Source organism: Leucopleurus acutus (genome assembly GCF_964270905.1).
Source record: "Leucopleurus acutus genome assembly, chromosome: 5".
Taxonomy (NCBI): domain Eukaryota; kingdom Metazoa; phylum Chordata; class Mammalia; order Artiodactyla; family Delphinidae; genus Leucopleurus; species Leucopleurus acutus.
Window position 1 is genome coordinate 55,187,584 of NC_139147.1, and position 24,727 is coordinate 55,212,310.

At 38.3% G+C, this 24,727-nt stretch overlaps 1 protein-coding gene across 1 annotated transcript in view; it reads right to left on the reverse strand.

Moving 5' to 3' along the window:
* IFT57 (intraflagellar transport 57) overlaps window positions 1-24,727 on the reverse strand; it is a 60,101-nt gene that overhangs the window by 26,448 nt on the left and 8,926 nt on the right. The window contains exon 5 of the mRNA XM_082839836.1: window positions 17,749-17,817. Within this exon, the coding sequence (XP_082695962.1) occupies window positions 17,749-17,817 (69 nt within the window). The remainder of the gene's footprint in view (window positions 1-17,748; window positions 17,818-24,727) is intronic.

Here is a 24,727-nt window from a genome sequence, read left to right on the forward strand (position 1 = left end):
ATTTTTTTGAGATATCAGAGTGAACTCAATGGGAATACTGTCAAATGAATAAGCCATTTAGGTATGTTAATTGGTAATGGTAGAAAAGATGCAAACACTCACATGTTTGGTAACAAAACATTGCCTTAGTTTGAATTCACTGTACTGAAATACAAACCCAAAGTCTGAAAGACAAAAAAGATAAGATCCCAGAAGTAAAGGGCACATTGTTTACAAATTTTGTATTTATAAGGTGATATTTTGGTTAGGTCAAACCATAATATAGCTTAAAAATGTGATTTAATGCAGACCTATTTGAACTCAAATAGGGTAGAGGTCGACTTTCTTGCATTTGTTTTCTGCTGTTGAGTAATAAGCTCAATTCAGTCCTGTTTTTGAATCAGAAAAGGAAAATTTTTTTTTTTTCCATTTTCTCAGCCCTCCACATATCGGCATTAAGTATGTATGGATCTGAAAACATAAAGAACGTAAAAATTAATGATTTAAAAATAAAGTTTAATGCATTAATTTTGGTAGTATTTTTCCTTTTATGCTCCCTTGAAAAATTATTTAAAAAGTAAGAAAAATATAAAATTATTAATATAGAAAAAAAGAAACCTGAGAGATACAAACAGCCAAATACAATGTATAAACCTTACATGGATTCTAACTTAAACAATCTGTAAAAAGACGTTTTTGAGACAATTAGGGAAATTTGAATACGAAGAGTATTAGATGATATTAAGGAATTATTATTAATTTTATAGATATGACAATGGCATGATGGATACGTTAAAAAAAGGCTTTATAAATCAGAGATAAATGTTGAAATATTGACAGGTGAATTTACATAATGTCTGAAATTTACTTTAAAATACTATGGGGTGAAGAGAAAAGGAGGGAGGGGCTTTAGAGGAAACACAATCAACCAAAGGTTAACTGTTAAACAAGGTACTGTTGCATAAGGGTTCATTATCTCATTCTAATTCTGTATATGTTTGCAATTTCCCATAATACAACATTTAAAAATAAAAGACTATATAAACAACCTCATGGTGAAATTACATTCTCATTGTGAATTTATGTCACTAAAAGATGTTTCTTGTCCAGTATAACACTAAGTACAAGAATAACCTTATATTGGGATTTAATTTTGGGGGGAGCTTGAGGTCTTCAGGGGCTTTAAACTGACTCCCGACTGAGTCTCTAGGTCACTGCTGATGTGAAAAAACCTCTCTCTCTCTCCTACCTCCCAGCTCATATTAGCAAGTTCTAAACAGACTCAGCCTTAAAAGGAGCACATATTGCTTTCTGTTCAGAAATTCAGGGGGCTATACAGTTCTAACCACGCAATTAGAGAATGGGTAACTAATATATGCTTTTACATTTCACAATATGTGGTCTGAATTTATTCAGTTAGTATAAAAAATACAAGCATTAATTTAAGAAAAGTAAAATGTGGAAACTCCAAATGAAAAATGTCCAAGATTCTATTTTAAGCATTAAAGTGCTCATTTAAATATAGAAACATTGTATTATTTTGAGCACCTAATATAATGCTATAGACCTATATAAACTGAATCCAAGGTAGCACAATAGCATCATAGCTGGGGACGGGTGGCAGTATTCACAAAGCAGACATGTGTGAAGTTATATAAGAATGTATGTGATGGCATGAGAAGAGATACTGGGTCTCCCAGTGGAAACCTAAAGCCACAGGGAAAATTCTCAGTCATGAAACGCCACACTGACATTCATTAATGTTCATATACTTGCACACTCACTGGCACATCCCAGTATCCATCCCTGGCTCTAGGAGGCCCAATTCTGACTGGCTCATTTTCTATAAAAAACCGGGTAGACTTATGAGGATGACAGTGGGGGTGGGAGGATGTACACACTACCAGTGGGATGTGAGCACTGACATTTGGAGCGTGTGTGTGATATATACACAGGCTTGCTCCTTCCAGGGTTATGAGCCCCACATCCCAATCGCACAGAGCCAGACTGAGTCGAAAAGGGGCACGTCCTTTTAAGCAGCAGTTCTGTATGATTCCTAATAGAACGCAGGTGTTCTGGTCACTGATTTAAAAATAAGTTTGACTTACAGAACCACTGTTTGGGTGAATTGAAACTAGTGCTACTGATTAAATCCTTGAGCCACTCTTCCCCAACCCCATCATCCCCTCCATCCCATCCCCCCTTCTTCCCTTCCTTACAGGAGGGTGGAGTCCAAAATCACCAAACAAAGCCAGAGAGGGTACCCATCCACATTCCCACCTTCTTCAGGCCTGAACATCGGATTGTTCAAGCTGTGCATAACATACTTAAAATTTGTACTCAAGGAAGGGCACATTTTTCTAATTTTCACGAAGGCAAATGGTTAGTATTGGCTCTGTTTGAATCGGACAGTAGAGTACATGGAGATCAAACACCACATCAAGACAGCCCTGTGCATAAGCTATAATACTATTTGGTTTTATATTGGGCACTTCAGTAAGTTACATTTACCCTTCTTAGCTTATTATTTGGTTCCTTCAGGCAATAATTTGCTAATTCCTACTCCCAATGTCCTGAAATGATTTAATGTAGCAGCTCAAAAATTTTCACTCATTCCTAGGCTATAGTTAATATACTGGGGGAAATGGCCTAGTTACTAAATGAAGAAAGGGCAAAAAAAGAGAACATTAGGCTTGGTAGAACAGCATTAACTTATTCAAACTATACAGTCCCTTTCTACTTCCATCTTTGCACATCTATTTCATAACCTTGTTCCTCACTCAGAATTTCCTAATGCCTAATAAGTGGATACATTAACTGAGCAAGCCCTACATATGAAGTATAAATCATTTTAACCACACCTTGGTTATAATACTTTGAGAAAACCTTTCCTTTCCGATTGTTTCTCTAATAACAAATGGTATTTTATGTGGAGCTATTAGTTAAAGAGAAATAAACTGCTGTTTCCATTTAATCAAAATTTTACATCATTATGACAAAGTTCCTCTCTGAAACAACATTAATGAAGATAAAGCATGGCTCCTGGGAAACTGCATTTTCCAGTTAATGCTGCTGAAGAAACAATTAGAAGCTCAATAAGACACAGGTTATCCCGAAGTCTCATTTATAATTAATTAATTTACCAATAAGCCATTTGTTAAGCTCCTACAACATTCAAGGTAAGAATCCAGGCACTGTGCTTGGTATGGAGAGATAGAGGGATTTAATCCCTGCCTGCAAAGAGTTTACAGCCTATTAGGAAGAGTCTGAGGCTAGTTAGTGGGGGTAATAATTGGTCCTAAGAAAAAGAAACTGATGAGAACTGAGCCTAAGACTGCCAAAGGGAGAGCTGAAGATAACAGTCCAAGGCATCCCCTAACGTAACCTTGAGGCATACTACCCAGGGTCAGTTCAAGGATCGAACACGGAAGGTTGGCGCTCCGTACTGCTCCCTCCCCGGGAGCCCCTGCCTCCCTACCGCCCTCCCGGAAAGACTAAGGGCAGAGGGGCCCCACCCCCCAACCCCGCCGCCCAGAATGGAGCCCGCGTCTATGCGGAGCTGGAACTCCTGGCTCAGGATCTCTTCCCTCCACTGCTGCTGAGCCGCCCCAGAGCCCAACGGGAGGGTGGAGCGACCCCCAACCCCGCCCCCGCCCACGGCTGCAGCGCCGCCAGCTCTGGAGGGGCCCCTCCGGCCGAAGCCGCGACCCGACCTTCCTGGGGACCGCGGGCCAGGAAATCAAATTATCGGTGCCCGAAGGAGACTGACCAGAGGCCCAAGAACACAGGAAATACCAAAAGTCATCACACAAACATCAGCCCCACAGAACCCCTAAAGCCCAGATCCTGAAGAAGCAAAAGGGGAGACAAACTGCCTCAAAAGGGATGTTAGTCATGTATACTCCCTGTAAGAGGACATCAAAGGGCTTGCTTCCACTGATGATGACAAGAGATGCTACAAAGGCACTTTCAGTTTTCAATATAATGGAAATAAAAACTATTATACTGGCATTGTAATTTATTTTCCCCGTACCAGCATTGAGGTTGGGTGCCTCTTCATATGTAAAATGATCATTTTTATTTCTTTTTCAGTGAAATTTAATTTCATAGGCTCCAAATATTTTTATTTGGTCACTTCTATTTCTTCTTTTGATTGAGAGGCAATTCAAATATACTTTATATTTGTGGTGTCTTCTCCCACAGCATCCTTCCAAGCTAATTACTGTCCACACGGTCACTAAAAAATTTGTCAAGGAACTTGCTTTCACAGGTCATCCACCACTCAAGACACTTGATGTGAGGGCCATCTGCCTTGCACAGCCTTATATCAAGAGCTCTGTATGGAGCTCTTTGCACTCTACTTTTGGACCAGATAAAGGACAGGATGACGATATCATTATTTCCTCACAACCAGGTCAATGCTCAAACATCATTGCCAAGCTGACAGACAACAGGCCTGGGATCTTCTATGATTTTCCCCAGCTTGCCACCAAGACATTTGATCTGAACCATGTCACCATCACCTTAGTCCTGAGAAGTTTGTTTCTAAAATGAACTTGAGGGACTTCCCTGGTGGCGCAGTGGTTAAGAATCCGCCTGCCAATGCAGGGGACACGGGTTGGAGCCCTGGTCCGGGAAGATCCCACATGCCCTAGAGCAACTAAGCCTGTGTGGCACAACTACTGAGCCTGAGCTCTATAGCCTGCGAGCCACAACTACTGAGCCCGGGTGCCACAACTACTGAAGCCCACACGCCTAGAGCCCGTGCTCCGCAACAAGAGAAGACACCGCAATGAGAAGCCCACGTACCACAACGAAGAGCAGCCCCTCCTTGCTGCAACTAGAGAAAGCCCTTGCGCAGCAAAGAAGACCCAACGCAGCCAAAAATAAATAAAATAAATTTTTTTAAAAAATAAAATGAACCTGAAATACAACCCCCCCCCAAAATGCAATGTTACTAGCCTGCTCAGAATCCTGTTCCAGAAAGTAGTCTCCCTTTTTCCCAGGTAATATTAATGGGATAGTTAAGCATCTGAAGAAATACTGTGTTCTCTGTGTGTGTGTGTATTTATACACACACACACACACACACACATAAATATACATAGTTGGTTGTGGTTGGTCTTATGAAGATAGGGGTGTAATAAGAGAAGGCCCTGCATTTCAGTAAGGGAGATCATGTGAGGATATATAAAGCCCTTTGCATTGGATAGCGTGCATAGTGCTGCAAAGCTGTTCTGGTCAACTAGGCTAAGTATGACTACAAAACCTGATACATTTTCAAAGTGCAAAACCTCTTACTTAACTCTGGGGGCTACAGGTAGGCCACGGCTACCAGTAGGGGGAGTAATGTATTAACAGAGAGAGACGGACCTATTAAGTATTAATACAGAAAACTGTTACAGGTGATATACAGTGGAAGCACTGGTCATGTTTTTGGTATACCTGTTGAGTTGCCATCTTAAAACAAAGAACTTAAAACTATCTCTTTGGGGAGAAACTATTCCTTATGGGTACTGCACACACATTACTGGAAAACCCGGTAAGAGAACAGGGACTAATCAGGTTACTGGCCAGAGAAATGTTGACTATGACTTCCTGATGTCAGCAAGAGTTAACTCCACTCATTTCAACTCTGCTAGGTCCATAACAACAAAAGCCTGGTACTACAGGATCTTTTTGATCCCAAGGGTCCAAGCCAGATTGGGCAGTTGGCTCTGGTTAAGACATCCCCCCATTGGGAATAAAGAAGAAAGCTGGGAATAGCGTAAGGCAGTATTTCTAAAACTTGACTAATTATGGCCACCCTACAAAACATCCCTTGATCACTGACTGAGACCTCGTCTGGTAAAGGGAACATATATGCCTTCATGGGCAGACCCAAGAGTGAAGCTCAAGGCTCAGGCAAGGAAATGAGAAGACATTTCCTTGGGAATGGAGTCCCCATGTCAGACATTACAGAGAGATCACAAGTTCAGATGGGAGCCTGCTGGGAGGACCTAGATCGTAAGGGCCTGGACAGAAGCTGGATTCACAGACTTCCAGGTGAAAACGGGAGATGAAGGGAGAGTTAGAAGATCCCAACACCGAACTAGTAATGAAACGAGAATAAGTGGAGGTGCTTATGTCTACAATTACCAAGCCAAAATCCCTACCTCTTAGGAAGATCAGACACCACTGTCAGACTGGATTCTGGATACTGGTAAATGCTGACATTTACTGGCTGTAATTTTTTTTTTTTTTTTTTGTGGTACGCGGGCCTCTCACTGTTGCGGCCTCTCCCGCCGCGGAGCACAGGCCCCGGACGCGCAGGCCCAGCAGCCATGGCTCACAGGCCCAGCTGCTCCGCGACATGTGGGATCCTCCCGGACCGGGGCACGAACCCGCGTCCCCTGCATTGGCAGGCGGACTCCCAACTACTGCGCCACTAGGGAAGCCCTACTGGCTGTAATTTTTAAAAAATATTTATTTGTTTATTTGGCTGCAGCGGGTCTTAGTTGCGGCATGCAGGATCTTTGTTGCTGTGTGCGGGCTATTAGTTGCGGTATGCGGGATCTAGTTCCCTGACCGGGGATCAAACCCAGGCCCCTTGCATTGGGAGTATGGAGTCTTAACCACTGGACCACCAGGGAAGTCCCTTACATCTTTTTGATGTCTCGTATTGTATGTACTATTCCGTAATACAATGATGCCCTCAGGGCGGAGAAATCTGGATATGACTGATTCCACACTAAATGATCCCCAGATAACTAAAGTTGCTCACGTTCTGCCTGTAAACTGTTCCTGTAGCTTCCTGTTATCAAGATGCCAGTGATCACCTGCGGCTGTCTCCCTGCTTGCCTGTAGCACCCCTTCCTCCTCCTAGGCTGCTGTGGGTTTAGAAACCTAATAACCAAGCTTGTTAGAACGTAGGAAAAGTCAGAATACAGGGGAAAAAAGTGGGCACTCAGGGACAGGGGGCAGTGAGGTTAGGTCTCTTCATAGAATATTTTTAAATGGAAGTGTTTATACTTATTTTGGTTGCTCAGAGGCCTTTTTTGGATTTTTCCTCATCTGCTGTTTTTTCAAGATATGATAGGTGGCCAAAAGGCTAACATAGTATATACGGTCTTACTATGAATTAAACAGGGTTTCTCCTAAGGATATCTAGTGTCCCTGTTTCCTTACAATCTATCAATAAAGCTAATGAGGGATAAGTTATTTCAATCAAGAGTGTTCATCAAAATCCAATGATTTTAACAAACTATACTTAAGGCAGAGTTAAAACCTTTCATGTCCCTACAAGCCAATTCTTCTTCATGATTAAAGAAGCACAAATTGTGATTTTGGTTCATTATTTTCTTTCCAAATTAGGTTTTACATAATTTAACACTATATTACTATGAAGAAAAAAATGTTTAATACCATAAAAAAAGTATCTTCAGATTTGTTCTGAATAACCAAATTAAACCCCGGCTAATCTATCAAAAGAAATAGATAGATGGTAGCCTCTATCTTTAAATATATGAAGTTCATAAAAGGTTTTCTTAAGTTCAATTTTAAGACTATCAAAAGAAATTTTATTCTAAGTTATAATGTGAACCAAGATGAATAAATTATGCTCCAACAAATCAAAAAAGGTAAAAAGAAAGCTCCCCAAATTAACACAAAATAAATTTAATTTTCCAATAGGAAATATGAAATTATTTTTGAATGACAATTTAACCTCCTATATTATTTCTATTTAATACATCAAACTACCTTTGCTACTACTTTAACTACTTTAGCTACATTGGTACACTAGGTGCTAAGATAAAACCATCTCTGACTTTTTATTTTCTCAAAATAACACCAAAAGAAAGTATCCCTGGAAGTATGTCTGGAGGAACTAATGCAGACATTATACTTGGTGTTGCAGAGTATGCAAAATAAGTCTAACTTTTTATGGCATGAATTTCTAAAAGGCTTCTTTCCTTCTAGATGGCAACCACATAGATATACCAGTGCTCAAATACTATACTTGGTCAATATCAAGAGAAGGGGTCCCCAACCCCCGGGCCGCACACCTGTATTTGTGGCCTGTTAGGAACCAGGCAGCACAGCAGGAGGTGAGCGGCCGGTGAGTGAGTGAAGCTTCATCTGTATTTACAGCCACTCCTCATTGCTCGCATTACCACCTGAGCTCCGCCTCCTGTCAGATCATCGGCAGCATTACCTTCTCAAAGGACCGTGAACCCTACCGTGAACTGCGCATGTGAGGGATCTAGGTTGCGCACTCCTTATGAGAATCTAATGCCTGATGATCTGAGGTGGAGCTGAGGCTGTGATGCTAGCGCTGGGGAGCGGCTGCAAATACAGATTATCATTAGCAGAGAGGTTTGACTGCACAGGGACTATAATAAATCAATTGCTTGCAAACTCATATCAAAATCCTACCAGTGAGTGGCAATTCACTTTGTCCGTGCTAGAAGAGGATCAACTGCTTGAGATCGCAAATGACGGTGGCCTTAAAAGTTTGTTTGAGACAACTTCAAATCTCCATACGTTCTGGATTAAAGTCAAGGCGGAGTATCCTGAGATTGCCACAAAAGCACTGAAAAGGCTGCTTCCGTTTCCAACACCCTATCTTTGTGAAGCAGGGTTTTCTGCAGTGACAGCAACCAAAACGAGATCACGGAGTAAACTGGACATAAGCAACATGCCTCGGGTGTCACTGTCTCCCATCACCCCCAGATGGGACCATCCAGTTGCAGGAAAACAAGCTCAGGGCTCCCACTGATTCTGCATTATGGTGAGTTGTATAATTATTTCATTACATATTACAATGTGATAATAATAGAAATAAAGTGCACAATAAATGTAACGCACTTGAATCATCCCGAAGCCATCCCACCCCCGCCCCCGGTCTGTGGAAAAATTGTCTTCCATGAAACCGGTCCCTAGTGCCAAAAAGGCTGGGGACTACTGTTGTAGAGGGTGAAATAAGTCTAACTTTTTAATGGAACAAATTTCTATAAGGTTTCTTTTGAGATTGTAACCACATGGATATATCAGTGCTCAAATACATCTGAAGAACTCGATTCATATACTTACTGAGAGGAACATGAAAGTCCAATTAACTGTCAAGAGTAAATATTCCCAGGACTCAGGGAAAAGGGAACGAAGTTGTCTTGAGAATCACCACAGCATGATGTAAATGTTAAGTGGATGAATCAGGAATGCCGTCTCTGGTCAAACCCCCCCTTCATCACTTACTAGCTGTCATTAAACCTCAGGGTTCCCATCTGTAAAATGGGAATAATAATAGTACCCTCTCCTCATTGGAAGGGTTGATATGGTGATTAAATGACGTATTAAATGACGTATTTGAAAGGCTTTCACAATACTTGGTACGTAGTAAGCCCTCAATATATGTTAGCAGCTATAATTATCATTATTACATGCCACGCTTGGTACTAGATAATTTTACATATGGGTTAAGTGCCCAGTAATAACACCATGAATCAAAGGAGACTTATTCCTATTTTTTTCGAATGAGAAAAATGAGGTAGAGAGCAGTTAGGTAATTTTCCCAATGTCACATCATTAGTAAGTGGCAGGGCCCAGGCAATGTTACCCTAGAGCACAAGCTCTGAAACACCTTACTGTACGCCTATCAATCCTTTGTCATATAGGTAACAACTATATCCGCCCAGTTTATTACTTGTTTTTTAACTTTATGGTGTTCCCCACCCCTCCATATATAAGGTTTTAATTTTTATGCGTTCAGATTTATTAGTATTTTTCCTTTATGGTTTTTAGTTTCCTTGCCATGCTTTATCATGCCTATTTCAACCCATGAATATTACACTTGCCACTCATATTCTTGTGCCTCATCATTTTTTAATTTGTTGATCCATGTGAGGTTTATTTGGGTGTAAGATATGAGGGAGGAGTCCATCTTTTTTCTCCAAATGAATAGCCTGTTATCCTATCACCATTTAATTGAATAGTTTTCCTGATTGATTTGCATTGCTTCATATACTAATATAACTGTATATGTGGATTATTTTATGAACTCTGCACTACTTCATTAATCTATTTTTGTGTCAGTATAATTTTTTTCAGACTTACACAAAAAATTACACAAGTAGCACAAAGAATTCCCATATACCTTTCATCCAGATTCATTAAATGTTAGCATCTTACATGACCTCAGGGCAATTATGCATAAAGGGATATAATGTTTATATCCGGGAGCTGAGATTTGAAGAAATTTTTAATTTTTTCTTTGTACTCTTTTGTGCTTTCATTAAAAAAAAAAAAACCAATGAATATACTTCCCTTTTAAAAACAATAAAGTTTTTTTCAATAAAAACAAGTAAAAATATATGTTTGATTAACTTCCAAAAACTAGCTGGTACAGGTGGTAAATGCTTCAGGAGTTTGAGTAAGAGAGAGAAGTGCGTTTTAATGGCGATGGTGAGATTTAAGTTTAACTTTACAAGGAAGTTTGGGATGTAAACAGGCAGAAAAGGCAAGCCAAGGGTTTATATAGCCAGGAAAGCATCATAAGCCAAAATATGAAATATTGAATGAACACAGCTTGTGAAGATCACATGAGAAGAGAGACGAGGGGCTTAAAAAGGTGAATACTGGGGAGCAAAAAATATTGAATATATTGTGAAAGACCTTAGAGGACAGGCTGAGGAATGTGAATTTTGTCCTTTAAGCCAGAGGGGAGGCAAAGTAAAGTTACAAACAAGGTAAAATAACTTAGCCCACCAAACTTTATTTAGTACCTACTATATACCAGGTACTGTGCTACTCCAGGGACAGTGAATAAAATGATAAAAAATCCTCATAAAAGAACATGCTAGTTGTGTTTTATGAAGATTTGTGGGTTGTACATTTGTGGATCATAGGATTAAATGGGGCTGGGTGAGAAGGGAAGGTATCACTAAGAAGGCAGAATTTGAGCTGAACCTTGAACATTGAAGAGTCAGGTAGAGAGATGATGGGAAGGCATTTTGGGTAAGAGACAAAGGAAAAGAAGATAGGATGAGAGCAGATATACTCCTGAGGTGTTTCAAAACCTACGAGAGGTCCTCTTTAACTTAACCTGGAAAAGTTATTCCAGTGAAAGAAAATAAAGTTGGCTATGTGGACAGTTGTCAAATTACTAAGGGTTTTGAAAGCCAGACCAAAAATGTATTGCTTTAAAATCTGTATAAACTGTCCTAAAGGCAACGAAAAGCCATCAAAAGTTACTGAATTCAGAATGATCTGACTAAAGTCACGTTTTGGTAAGTAAGACTGAGGAGCGAGATGAAAACTATTTTGGAAAAGGGAGGTGGGGAGATGAAGATGAGAGAGATTTCAAAGGCAGCATCCAGAGGTCTTAGTAACTAACTAGATGTCCTGGATGAAAATGAATCATTAGTCAGATATTCAAAGCACTAACACTGTTGGGGGGATGGGTGGGGGTGGGTGTATTTAAAGATTGTACGTTTGCAGAGGAGGACTGAAAAAAAGCACACATTCTGGGTATGCATCTAATATACTGAATTACATAATAAATATAGGCTGTTAGTGTTGATTTAGGAAATACAACCTACCCGTTTATAAAAGGACGGCTTTCAAATGATTCCTGGAAAAAAAATCATTGTATTACTTTTCATTAAATTCCCCTTAGTCATTTCCGCAGGGGAGACCCTACGTGACAGCAGATTGAGTCCAGTGGGACTTCAATAATAGTTCACGTGACAGATTATGAAAATAAAGCCATGCTATCACCAGAGCTTCCTAATTTACAACAAAATGCAACCTTCTTGATAACTTATATGCTATGTAAGCTTTTTATTCAAAAATACTCAGGGTGATCTAGAAATTTATTTGTATTGAGAGACTGGGGCTTTTTCTATTCTCCTACAGCACCTAAGAATGTTTGTAACTAATTCCAGTCTCTAGGAGAGGTAAAAAATTATACAAAATAAGAAATGCATCAAATGTATACTCTAGGCCAGCACCATGCTAGGTGTGGTGCACAAGTTCTATTAATCTTAAAATAACCCTTGGTTGAATTGTGTCCCCATCTTACAGATAAGAAAGCTGAGTTACAGAGAGGATAAATCAGTATGGCCACATGGCTAGTGACATGTGGTCAGGATTTTATCTAAGGCTGCTTTTCCACTGTAGCATTGACCTTGAAGGTATGGACTCAGAGCTAGAAGGGACCTTGAAAAGTCCTTGCTTCCTACTTCTTTCTAGGCTCACAATAACACCACGAATGAAAATAAGGATCTTTCCTATTTCAAGTGTGCGTTCAAAAGCTACACTAAAGATCAAGTAAAAGTCTCTTTTACACCCAGCAAGAACTGCTGTTTGAGCCTCCTCTGAGCAGTGAGGAGTACAGCATTTTTCTCTAACCTACATTTCCTATTCACCTCCAGATGTAAAACTGATGGGGTGGTACGGGCTAGCTACCAGAGAAATAAAAGCATTTACTCAGCAATGTGTTCCATCACACTCGAACATGTGGCGTTTTAATTGTTTCTTCTGTGAAACACCAACGACAGACTTCCCACAGTCAGAGCCCAGATAGGAGAACTCACACCCAAATGTTTCAGGAAAAGAGAAGAAAAAACATTTTCCTCGAGCAGGAATCAGAACCAGGGGCCTCCTATGGGGCACGTTGTGTTGTAGAATGGTATTTTTTTCCTGTATTAAGAAAGGACATTTTGTTGAAGAGTAAAGTGTAAATCATATGTAAAATGAGGAAAATGTAAAGTATTTAAGATATTAATCGAAGTAGATCCATCTTCTCCCCCTTTTGATCACAATATTGCAGCCTTGCCACAATGACATCCTAAACTAAAACTGAAATGATGATTTTTATTCTACGCCCAGATTTTTACTTCCTTACAGCTTCTGCTTTTTAAGCTAAAAATTCTCTCATTCTTGGTACAATGAATTTTTTGCTAAGTAATTAGAAACCAATTGTGTTTAAACCTTTTGAGATAGTTGGTTTTATGCTGTATAACTCAGGATTTGGTTTCTAAAACCTCAAATTTAGCATCTCAAGTAAGAATGGTGTCTATGGCATGTTTGAAAAAAATGTTTTGAAATGAAGTGATGGGCATTTAAAAATAGAATTCAGAGAGCACACAGCTTCCCTCCCATCTTTTTTTTTTTTCACTGGGGGAGAAGAATGACACATCTGCAACATGCTGCCAGAACACTACTGCTGTGATTCTACTGAGCTTCAGAATGGAGGGGAGCTACAGAGACCACTCATAATTACAGCACAGTTACCATGAACATACAGGTACTTTCCAATCAGCATACTCAAGTTTGAAACAGAAATGACCCAGAACACCTGCCGAACACCCTGCCACCAGAGCCTTCCTTCCCTGCTCCCACCCCTCACATCTCAGAACATTCTACCGCACCCCTAACCCTCACAGGCTCTGCCCAACTGTCAGAGTTTTAATTCCACACCAGTGTCCCTCCCACCACGGCCACTCTCAGGGACGCTTCTGCTCAATTTCAGATTTCAAGACCATTCAGAAATCAGAGGGACAGAAAGGGTGTAGAACTTTGTGGGCTAGCTTCAAAGACTAATATCCATCCATATTTTTTTCTTTCTAAGAAAAAATTCAAAATTTCAATAACTAACCTGCAAATCAAACTCTGGAAAAATAAAGCAATCCTTCACTAATTGCAGAAGTTATTATCTTGCAAAGTACAGGCATACCTCAGAGATATTGCAGGTTTGGTTCCAGACCACCCCAATAAAGTAAATACCACAATAAAGAAGCAAGTCACGCAATTTTTTTGGTTTCCCAGTGCATATAAAAGATGTATTTACAATACACTGTAGTCTATTAAGTGTGCAATAGCATTATGTCTAAAAACATAAGGTATGTGCTTTAATTTAAAATATTTTATCACTAAAAATGTTAACCATCATCTGAGCCCTTAGCAAGCTGCAGCAGTAACATTAAAGATCACTGATCACAAATTGCTGTAACAAATATAACGACAATGAAAAACATTTTGAAACATTTGAAAACAATTTGAAACATTTCGAGAATTATCAAAATGTGACACAGAGACACAGTGAGCAAATACTGTTGGAAAAATGGCACCAGTAGACTTGCTTGATGCAGGGTTGCCACAAACCTTCAATTTGTAAAAAATGCAGTATCTGCAAAGCACAATAAAGTGAAGCGCCACAAGATGAGGTATGCCTCTATTATTGGTCAAACCACAATGGGGTAACAGAATTGGAGGAAGAAATCACAGCAAAAATGGCTTTAAAATACTTTTAAACCTCAAAGTAAATAACTATTCTGAAAAACACCTGCTTCCCAACAAACCAGTGCCAAACAGTCACTATAAGCGTTCATGATTGATAGGAAGCGCCATTTTCTTAGAACACCGGTTTCAGTGCTCATGAAATACTGCTGCTGCGTTACAGCCTGATTAGGCAGACATCTTAAAGTTTAGTCAATGGGCACACAGCATCTCTTCACAAATTCTTCAAATTAGTGGTTACAGGCTTCAATTATGCAGTGGGAGTCAGGAAGCTAGACCTCTAGGGTCTCCCTTCAAGGAAGGACTTGAGCTCAGTTGCGGGCAAGGTGGCCAGCAGCCGGCTTCCAGCTGTCAGCTCCCTCGGGCTCTGTCCCACCTGCAGAGCCACCTTACCTGGGGCTGCGTCCTTCCCAGCGCAGACCGCCTCCAGCGACCGGCCCAGCAGGCAACACTTCTCACCCCGGCCTTTCACCATGAACATCTTGCATCCCAAACTCTGTCTCAGTGTCTACTTCCAGAGAACACAATCTGCAACATATGTCTCTTTCATTTACCTTTTCTCGTGCTCCATTTACCACAAATCTCAGGAAAATGCTCATGTACACCCAGCTTCTTGAGTCACCATGATACTTAAGGGCACAATTTTCAGGGCCTAGACTTTGCTTTATTTAATGAAAGAAAGGAATATAAGTAGATTTCTCCCTGTATTATCCTACACAGTACATAGAAGAGGACCCAATTATTGCTGAGTTCTTTTCTCTATGAAGATTAAACTATACTTTCTCATAAAACTATAAATATAAAATAGCATTCATTCACGTGTGTATTCATTCAACATTATTCAGTACTGAGCACTTTCTACACACCAGGCACAGGTACAAAAGCAGTTAAAAAAGCTTCTGCTCTAGATGAGTTTGCATCCTACTGGTTGAGATAGACAATAAACAAATCAGATGAATACAATGCCAAAGTCTGTGAAGAACAATAAAATGGGGAGGATTAGAGAATGACTGGAGAAACATCTATTGTTTCAAAACCACAGGTAGAGGGGGACTGTTGTAATTCGCACATTGCTAGGCTGGCAGTCACGTATACATTTAGTACATCAATTTCCTAGATAGTATCCATCATTCTTGCTCTAGTGCAGAACTCATCACATCAACTTTAGTAAAATAATATTTCTTCTGCATTGTGAGCCCACATGCTGCATGAAACACAAAATCTTAAATCTGTGTTACTAACCTATAGCGCAATTCTGTCTTGGGGAAAGAGCAGCCTGAGCCATCGCAAGCTGTAGTCAGATACAGCTGTCTCAGGCAGATGGCTTTAGTGGGCAACATCATAAACTTGCCAGATTTTTTTAAATATGAAAGGGTTTTCTGCCTCATTAGTACTTCATGGCTGACCATCCACAAACACCTGGTGTTCAGACTTCTTCCTCTTGTGAAAATGAAACCATACATAGTCTTAGTTCAAAAAGGTATATGTTATATAATCATTGTCCAAAGGATCTAATACCTAGATAATTATTAAGTCATAGGTAGGGGGAAAACCCATCCTTACACAGCTTAATTGAAGTGAAAAATTGAAATCAGGACCAATAGGGACTTAGAGTAATGGTAAAGGCAAGTTAAATCACTTTGCTCCTTCCTAATACTCAAACTACTTAGCCCACAGGGAATTACAGGTGGCCTTTACCGGCCTCTATTTATACCATCAACATAAGAATGAAGAGTACAAATATCAGCTTCTTTCTAAGAATAACGGTGTATGCATCTCTACTTATGCTTTTTTCTTCATACTTTAGAACCCTGTCATCACATCTTCAACACATACAGGAACACCAAGCACCATAGTGTCCTTGCTTAAGAAAGGAATCTACCCTGTTGAACTCTTGTTTTAAGGTAAAGGAGAAAAAGCAATAGAATTGGGAGTCTGGAGAAACTGAGTTCAAATTAAGCCACTGTAATTTATTAGCTTTTTAAAAGATCAAACTGTCCCAAGGTGATAAATTTCAGTTTTTGTATCTGTAAAATGAAAATAACATCTTCTCAAATGCCTTACAAGGTCACTAAAAAACGTGTTTTAAAGTACTTTGAAAACTACAAAGTGATGTGCAAATGTATTGTTACAACTAGAGTTTATCTGTTTGGATTTAAATGTTAACACATTATTCTGAAATAATTGAGCAACAAAAAATACATTCTTTCATTTAAGAAGCATTATTCAGAATCTTCTGTGTTATACTATGGAGAATATAAAAAATGATAGTTATCCATGTTAGCAAGAAGCTTGTACAAGTCAGATTTGAGAGAAGGAATGTGGGGGGAAGGTGTGGTTTTGGTTTTTGCCAACACCTTTTAAGTACTTTCTATGTGCCAGACATCGTTATAAATGCTTTAGATGTAGTAACTCTTTTAATCTTTAAAAACTCTACATAAAAGCTAATATTTTTATCCTCATTTTACAGATGAGGAAGATAAGGCACAAGAAGGTTGGAAACCTGCCAAAGGTCAGACAGCTAGTTAAGTACTGAAAGTCTCAAAGTCAACTCACACACTCAGTCAAATTAGCCACAGCGTTATGTTATATTACATCTCAAGTTGGGCAGAAAACACACACATATCATTAATAATACTGACTAATGCTGACTAACAGTACTAAGGCAGTGAATGATAAGTGAAGAGATCAGCGTGGGGTGAGGTGGCCAAGGAAGTCTTCATGACAGGAACCCAAAACTAGATCCAAACTTGTTGGTAGAATTGAGATAAGAATAATTAAATAAAGAACAAATAAGACTGTGTTTCATACGTACTTTTTTGAGCATGCAATAGGTATCACTTTATTGAAATATAACATACATATAGGAAAACAGAAAAATCCCAAATGTACTTTTGAAATATCTCATTGAGTGGGTTCTCTTTTATAGACTGGATTTATTTCCTAATTAAAACAGAGCAAAAACTGACTTGAAGCAACATATGACTACCTATCCATATACCAGTCTTAATATAAACCATTTTATTTCAAAGAATTACCATTTGAGTAGTTCCTATAATCAAGACCATTCAATACTGTCCATTATAATGGAAAATAACTTGAATTATATATACATAACATATATATATATATATGTTTTTCCATAATAAAAAAATAACATATATATATGTTTTTCCATAATAAAAAAATAACATATATATATATGTTTTTCCATAATAAAAAAATAACATAAGGCAAATCAATTATTTCCAGTTTACATGAGAAGCCCTGAGTTGATATTCCATGGTATGGACAGAAGGCTTTCCCACTTGCCCCTCTGATTTGTATATTTGCTATAATTACAATATTGTATATATGGAAAAACAGCTTCGAGAGCTACTTTTCAAATGACACACAAAGCAATGGCCAAGAATGATTTCTACTTGTTTCAATTTCTAGCAGAATATGTGTACTGACTGCTTGTTGGTCCTGTGTGTATCCCATGTAACTTACCAAGCGATAGGTCTGGGCCTTCAAAAGGCTGAGATCAATAAAGTTTTCTTCATTGTCTGTCTCCTCTTCCTTAGAAAAATAAAAGAGTTTAAAAGTTAATAATTATAAAAGTTGTAATTAAAAAAGGTATTTTCAGATTTCACATACTTAATATGCTAAGCTCTATAGAAAGACTAATGCAGGAAAGGGTATTTAAAAGCCTAGTAGTGTGCATAAAGTAGGGCATAATGTTATCTGTTTTTTGATGATGCCATTTAAAAATAGGGCCTCTTTTAGAGTCACTGAAGAAAAGAAAAAAAGAGAGAAAGATGCCACTGCTGTGAAACTGGGGATAAATAAACATAAAAACATAACAAGAAACAGTCCCAAGTGGCATATCTGAAATAAAGAGACACTGGAAGGAGTTAAGAAATTTTGAGTAACATGACTAAAATGGACAAAAATAAGAGGCTGACAGATATAGAATACTCTCACCTACTCCAGGGACCAATCACATTAACGTATATTTTTGACATCTCATCTTTTATATGCTCAAGTTTAAAGATATTAAATATTAAATGTATATAAGGATGTAAAATATATACATGTAAGATACTAAACTTGTATCTTAGATATTAACTATCTAAAAGAAAAGTTCAGGTAGATTCCAAGCTGGTCCTGATTCCTAGCCCAACTGATATGGGGAATGGGGTCAGAAGAGACCCTTTGAGAATCAATTCCCTCTCCAATATACAGGAAATACAGAGTCTGAGCAGGCTCTCTAAGCATATACAACAAAACTTTAGTTCCCCTTTCTCTTCAAATGTCTTTGTGGTGACAAGTGACATAGTGGGTGAAACAAATTTAACAAGAATATCCAAAGCTTAAAGACATGGTAATAAAGCAAATGGAACTTGGCCCTGAAGTCTTGTACAGAAAAACAAAAAAAATAAGTGGGTGTTGTTTGGTGGACACTTACACATGTAGAGTTGTACAAAAGCTGCAGTGGCAGATTTCAAAGATAACCCTTATCTTTAAGCACTTAGAAGTATCAAGCTTCTTTTCTGACCACAACACTATGAGATTAGAAACCAATTACAGAAAAAAAACTGTATAAAACACATACATATGGAGGCTAAAAAATATGTTACTAAATAATCAATGGATCACTGAAGAAATCAATGAGGAAATCAAAAAATACCTAGAGACAAATGACAATGAAAACACGACAATCCAAAACTTATGGGATGCAGCCAAAGCAATTCTAAGAGGAAAGTTTACAGCAATACAATTCTACCTTAAGAAATAAGAAAAATCTCAAATAACCTCTCATTACACCTAAAGCAACTAGAGAAAGAAGACAAAATAAGACCCAAAGTTAGTAGAAGGAAAGAAATCATAAAGATCAGAGCAGAAATAAATGAAATAGAGACAAAGAAAACAATAGCAAAGATCAATGAAACTAAAAGCTGGTTCTTTGAGAAGGTAAACAAAATTGGTAAACCTTTAGCCAGACTCATCAAGGAAAAGAGGGAGAGGATTCAAATCAACAAAATCAGAAATGAAAAAGGAGAAGTAACAAAAGAAATACAAAGGATCACAAGAGACGACTACAAGCAACTATATGCCAATAAAATGGACAACCCAGAAGAAATGGACAAATTCTTAGAAAGCTAAAACCTTCCAAGACTGAACCAGGAAAAAATATGAACAGACCAATCACAAGTACTGAAATTGAAACTGTGATTAAAAATCTTCCAACAAACAAAAGTCCAGAACCAGATGGCTTCACAGGCGAATTCTATCAAACATTTAGAGAAAAGTTAACACCTACCTTTCTGAAACTCTTCCAAAAAATTACAGAGGGAAGAACACTCCCAAGCTCATTTGACCACCATCACCCTAATACCAAAACCAGACAAAGATACCACAAAAAGAGAAAACTACAGGCCAATATCACTGATGAACATAGACACAAAAATCCCCAACAAAACACTAGCAAACCAAATCCAATAACACATTAAAAGGATCATACACCCTGATCAAGTGGTGTTTATTCCAGGGATGCAAGGATTCTTCAACATATGCAAATCAATCAACATGATACATCATATTAAGAAATTAAAGAATAAAAACCATATGATCATCTCAATAGATGCAGAAAAAGCTTTTGACAAAGTTCAACCCCATTTATGATAAAAACTCTCCACAAAGTGGGCTTAAAGGGAACCCACCTCTACATAATAAAAGCCATATACAACAAACCCACAGTGAACATCATACTCAATGGTGAAAAAAGCTGAAAGCATTTCCTCTAAGATCAGGAACAAGACAAGGATGCCCACTCTCGCCACTATTATTCAACGTAGTTTTGAAAGTCCTAGCCATGGCAATCAGAGAAGGAAAAGAAATAAAAGGAATCCAAATTGAAAAAGAAGAAGTAAAACTGTCACTGTTTGCAGATGACATGATACTATACATAGAAAATCCTAAAGATGCTACCATAAAACTATTAGAGCTCATCAATGAATTGGGTAAAGCTACAGGATACAAAATTAATACACAGAAATCTCTTGCATTCCTATACACTAACGGTGAAAGATCAGAAAGAGAGATTAAGGAAACAATCCCATTTACCATTGCATCAAAAAGAATACAATACCTAGGAATAAACCTACCTAAGGAGGCAAAAGACCTGTACTCATAAAACTATAAAACACTGATGAAAGAAATCAAAGATGATACAAACATATGGAGAGATATACCATGTTCTTGGATTGGAAGAATCAGTATTGTGAAAATGACTATACTACCCAAAGCAATCTACAGATTCAATGCAGTCCATTTCAAATTATCAAGGGCATTTTTCACAGAACTAGAACCAAAAAATTTTTACACTTTGTATGGAAACACAAAAGACCCTGAAGAGCAAAAGCAATCTTAGAAAGAAAAATAGAGCTGGAGGAATCAGGCTCCGTGACTTCAGACAATACTACAAAGCTACAGTAATCAAGACAGTATGGTACTGGCACAAAAAACAGGAATATAGATCAATGGAACAGGATAGAAAGTCTAGAGATAAACCCACACACCTATGGCCACCTAATCTATGACAAAGGAGGCAAGAATATACAGTGGAGAAAAGACAGTCTCTTCAATAAATGGTGCTGGGAAAACTGGACAGCTACATGTAAAAAATGAAATTAGAACACTTCTTAACACCATACACAAAAATAAACTCAAAATGGATTAGAGACCTAAATGTAAGGCTGGATACTGTAAAACTCTAAGAGGAAAATATAGGCAGAACACTCTATGACATAAATCACAGCAAGATCTTTTTTGACCTACCTCCTAGAGTAAGAAAATAAAAACAAAAATAAACAAATGGGACCTAATTAAACTTACAAGCTTTTGCACAGCAAAGGAAACCATAAACAAAACGAAAAGACAACCCTCAGAATAGGAGAAAATATTTGCAAATGAAGCAACTGACAAGGGATTAATCTCCAAAATATACAAACAGCTCATGTAAAAAACAAACAAAAAAAAACGAACAACCCAATCAAAAAATGGGCAGAAGACCTACATAGACGTTTCTCCAAAGAAGACATACAGATGGCCAACAAACACATGAAAAGATGCTCAACATCACTAATTATTAGAGAAGTGCAAATCAAAACTACAGTGAGGTATTACCTCACATCAGTCAGAATGGACATCATCAAAAAATCTACAAACAATAAATTCTGGAGAGAGCGTGGAGAGAAGGGAACCCTCCTATACTGTTGGCTGGAATGTAAATTGGTACAGCTACTATGGAGAACAGTATGGTGGTTCCTTAAAAAGCTAAAACTAGAGCTTCCGTATGACCCAGAATCCCACTCCTAGGCATATATCTGGAGAAAACCTTAATTCGAAACGGTGCACACACCCCAATGTTCATTGCAGCATTATTTACAATAGCCAAGACATGGAAGCAACCTAAATGTCAGTCATCAGAGGAATGGATAAAGAAGATGTGGTACATATATACAATGGAACATTACTCAGCCATAAAAAGGAACAAAATTGGGTCATTTGTAGAGGCATGGATGGACCTAGAGAGTGGCAGACAGAGTGAAGTGAGTCAGAAAGAGAAAAAAAAATATAATATCGCTTATATGTGGAATCTAGAAAAATGGTAGAGATGAACTTATTTACAAGGCAGAAATAGAGTCACAGACATAGAGAACAAACGTATGGTTACCAAGGGGGTTAGGAGAGGTGGGATGAATTGGGAGATTGGGACTGACATATATACACTGCTATATATAAAATGGATAACTAATGAGAACCTACTGTATAGCACAGGGAACTCTACTCAGTGCTCTGTGGTGACCTAAATGGGAAGGAAATCTAAAGAAGAGTGGATATATGTATATGTATGACTGATTCACTTTGCTGTACAGCAAGAAACTAACACAACATTGTAAAACAACTATACTCCAGTAAAAATTAATAAAAGAAATTAAAAAAAAGAAGTATGTAAGACAGTGGTTCTCAAAATGTGGTTCTTAGGCAGCATCAGCATCAGCATCACCTGGGAGCTTGTGAAAATGTAAGGCTCCATCCCAGAGCTACTCAGAAAGTAGAATCTCTGGGAGTAGGGCCACTAAAATAAGATAGGGGAACTCTGCTAATCTTTGGGGAACTGGAAAGATTTTAGTAAAACATGAAACAATATAAATGCAGATTCCATACACTCAACTAACGTTCATATTTTTGGGGATGGGGCAGTGGGGCATAGAGGTGTAGACAAAACTGATCTGTTTACATGTTAAATCTTAAGCATACATGCAGAGCCACACCTTTGAGAAACAGCTCAGTCTATCCTGTGTTTGCACTAGTGATGGTCTACTTAACCAGAGCAAATGATTGAAATGCCAGTGACTTAGTGCCCATGGGAGAAGAGACAAGTTTATAATGTTTTTATAATAACCTAATCAGTACTATTAATATAGGTGATCAATAAATACTTGTTGAATTGTGGTGGACTGAACACTCATAGGCAAAAAGCTTTAAGAGTAGGTACTAGAAAAAGGATTTAAGTTACTAAATATTATTAAGAAAGCATTCGAAAGGAATTTGAATATAAACAGACTCAAAAATAGTTTTAAAATAAATTAAGAGGATTTTAATCTCAGTAATTTAGAAGGCACTCAACAATTTCCTGCCATTTCTTTGCCTAATATGTATCCTCTTAATTCTTTTATTGCCAATTACTAAGGATATGATTATATACTGTGAGAACATTCTGTGAGAATATTCTTTGAAAATATTCTGTGTCATGATCCCAATCCTCCCTCCCTTCCTCTCTGCCTCTCTCTCTCCCTCCTCCCCTCTCTCTCCTCACTTTCTTTCTTTCCAATGTGTCCTATCTTTATTTGGCCAGTCTAAAACTGAAGGTTTTGAGTTCCTTGTTGATTACAGACTAACTTTACTCTGTCAGAAATGATCTTTACCATCCTTGAGCTACCCCACAAACTGGCAACAAAATGAAGTACTATCCCACCAGCCAAAGGCTTTTTGGCACTGATCCAGCTCTCCTTAGCAAGAGGAATGGGAGAGGTAAGAGAGGGTTCCTTAGGATAATATAATGACAATAAGGAAGAAAGGAAAGAAAAAAATTCAACAGACATGACAGCCTCAGAGGCAACCCCCTGAGGAAGGCCTTCAGCTTGATCTTATGACAGCAGAAGGTCTCTACTTCACAGTTGGCAAGAAATGTGTGAAGAGGCTGCTTTCTAGTTTGTTTCTCTAATTTACACAAACAATAATGCTGCTTTGAACTTTAAATGGTTCTCAGAAAAAAAAAAGCAGCTATAATTTCTAAAAGTTACAAGCAATATGCTGACAGGTGATTTTTGGTCAAATATTTAATGAACACTTACTAATGCACCAGGCACTGCATAATAAACTGGAGATACAAAAAATGTGCAAAATTGGTTTCTGCCCTCATAGAGTTTTCCTTCTGATTAGTAGGTTTTCTTCCTTTTTTCCCCCTGACTAGCAGTTTTGAGTTATAGGTCTTTGAAGCTAAATTTTTTTTTTTTTTTCCCCTGTACGCGGGCCTCTCACTGTTGTGGCCTCTCCCGCTGCGGAGCACAGGGTCCGGACGCGCAGGCTCAGCAGCCATGGCTCACGGGCCCAGCCGCTCCGCAGCACGTGGGATCTTCCCGGACTGGGGCACGAACCCGTGTCCCCTGCATCGGCAGGTGGACTCTCAACCACTGCGCCACCAGGGAAGCCCTGAAGCTAAATATTGATGCACTAGGACCAGGTATCTGTAGATAAGCTATTAACTAATAACTAATAAACAGTAACTAAGAAGACAAGATGAGGAAGATACCCGAGTAAAATAAGTGAGATGAACAACTGGGACTATGTGAGGACTTAAAATTTTCTGAGCCTGAATGGAAAGATCTATTACACAAAGTATAAAGTCTAAACTTAAAACGCTCAAAATGATCTGGACCTGGTCTATCTTCCTAGTTAATCTTAAGCCACCCTCCCGCTCACTTAGGAGATACGGCCACTGTGGTTTTCTCTCAGTTCCTTGGTCATGCTAAGCTCCTTCCTGCCTCAGAGTTTTTGTACATCCAGCACCATCAGGTTCTTGCCCAGTGCCTGCTACATAACAGATGCTCAATGAACACATGAATGACTACATTTTTACCTTAACTTTAAAAATTTATCACATTAAGAAAGATACCTTTTAAATTGATTTGTTTTATAGTGGTCTTTTTCCTTCTATAAATAGCAGTCATCTTTTTAATACATATGGTTTAAAATATTTCTACTGCTAATAAAATACATGTTAAAAACTTTGAAGATATAAAGATGTATAGAAGAGAAAATAATCATCCATAATCCCTCTACCCATATATAACTAATGTTAATATATTAATATTTTTTTCTGCATATTTTATATAGTTGAGTTTATGCATATAGTATAAGT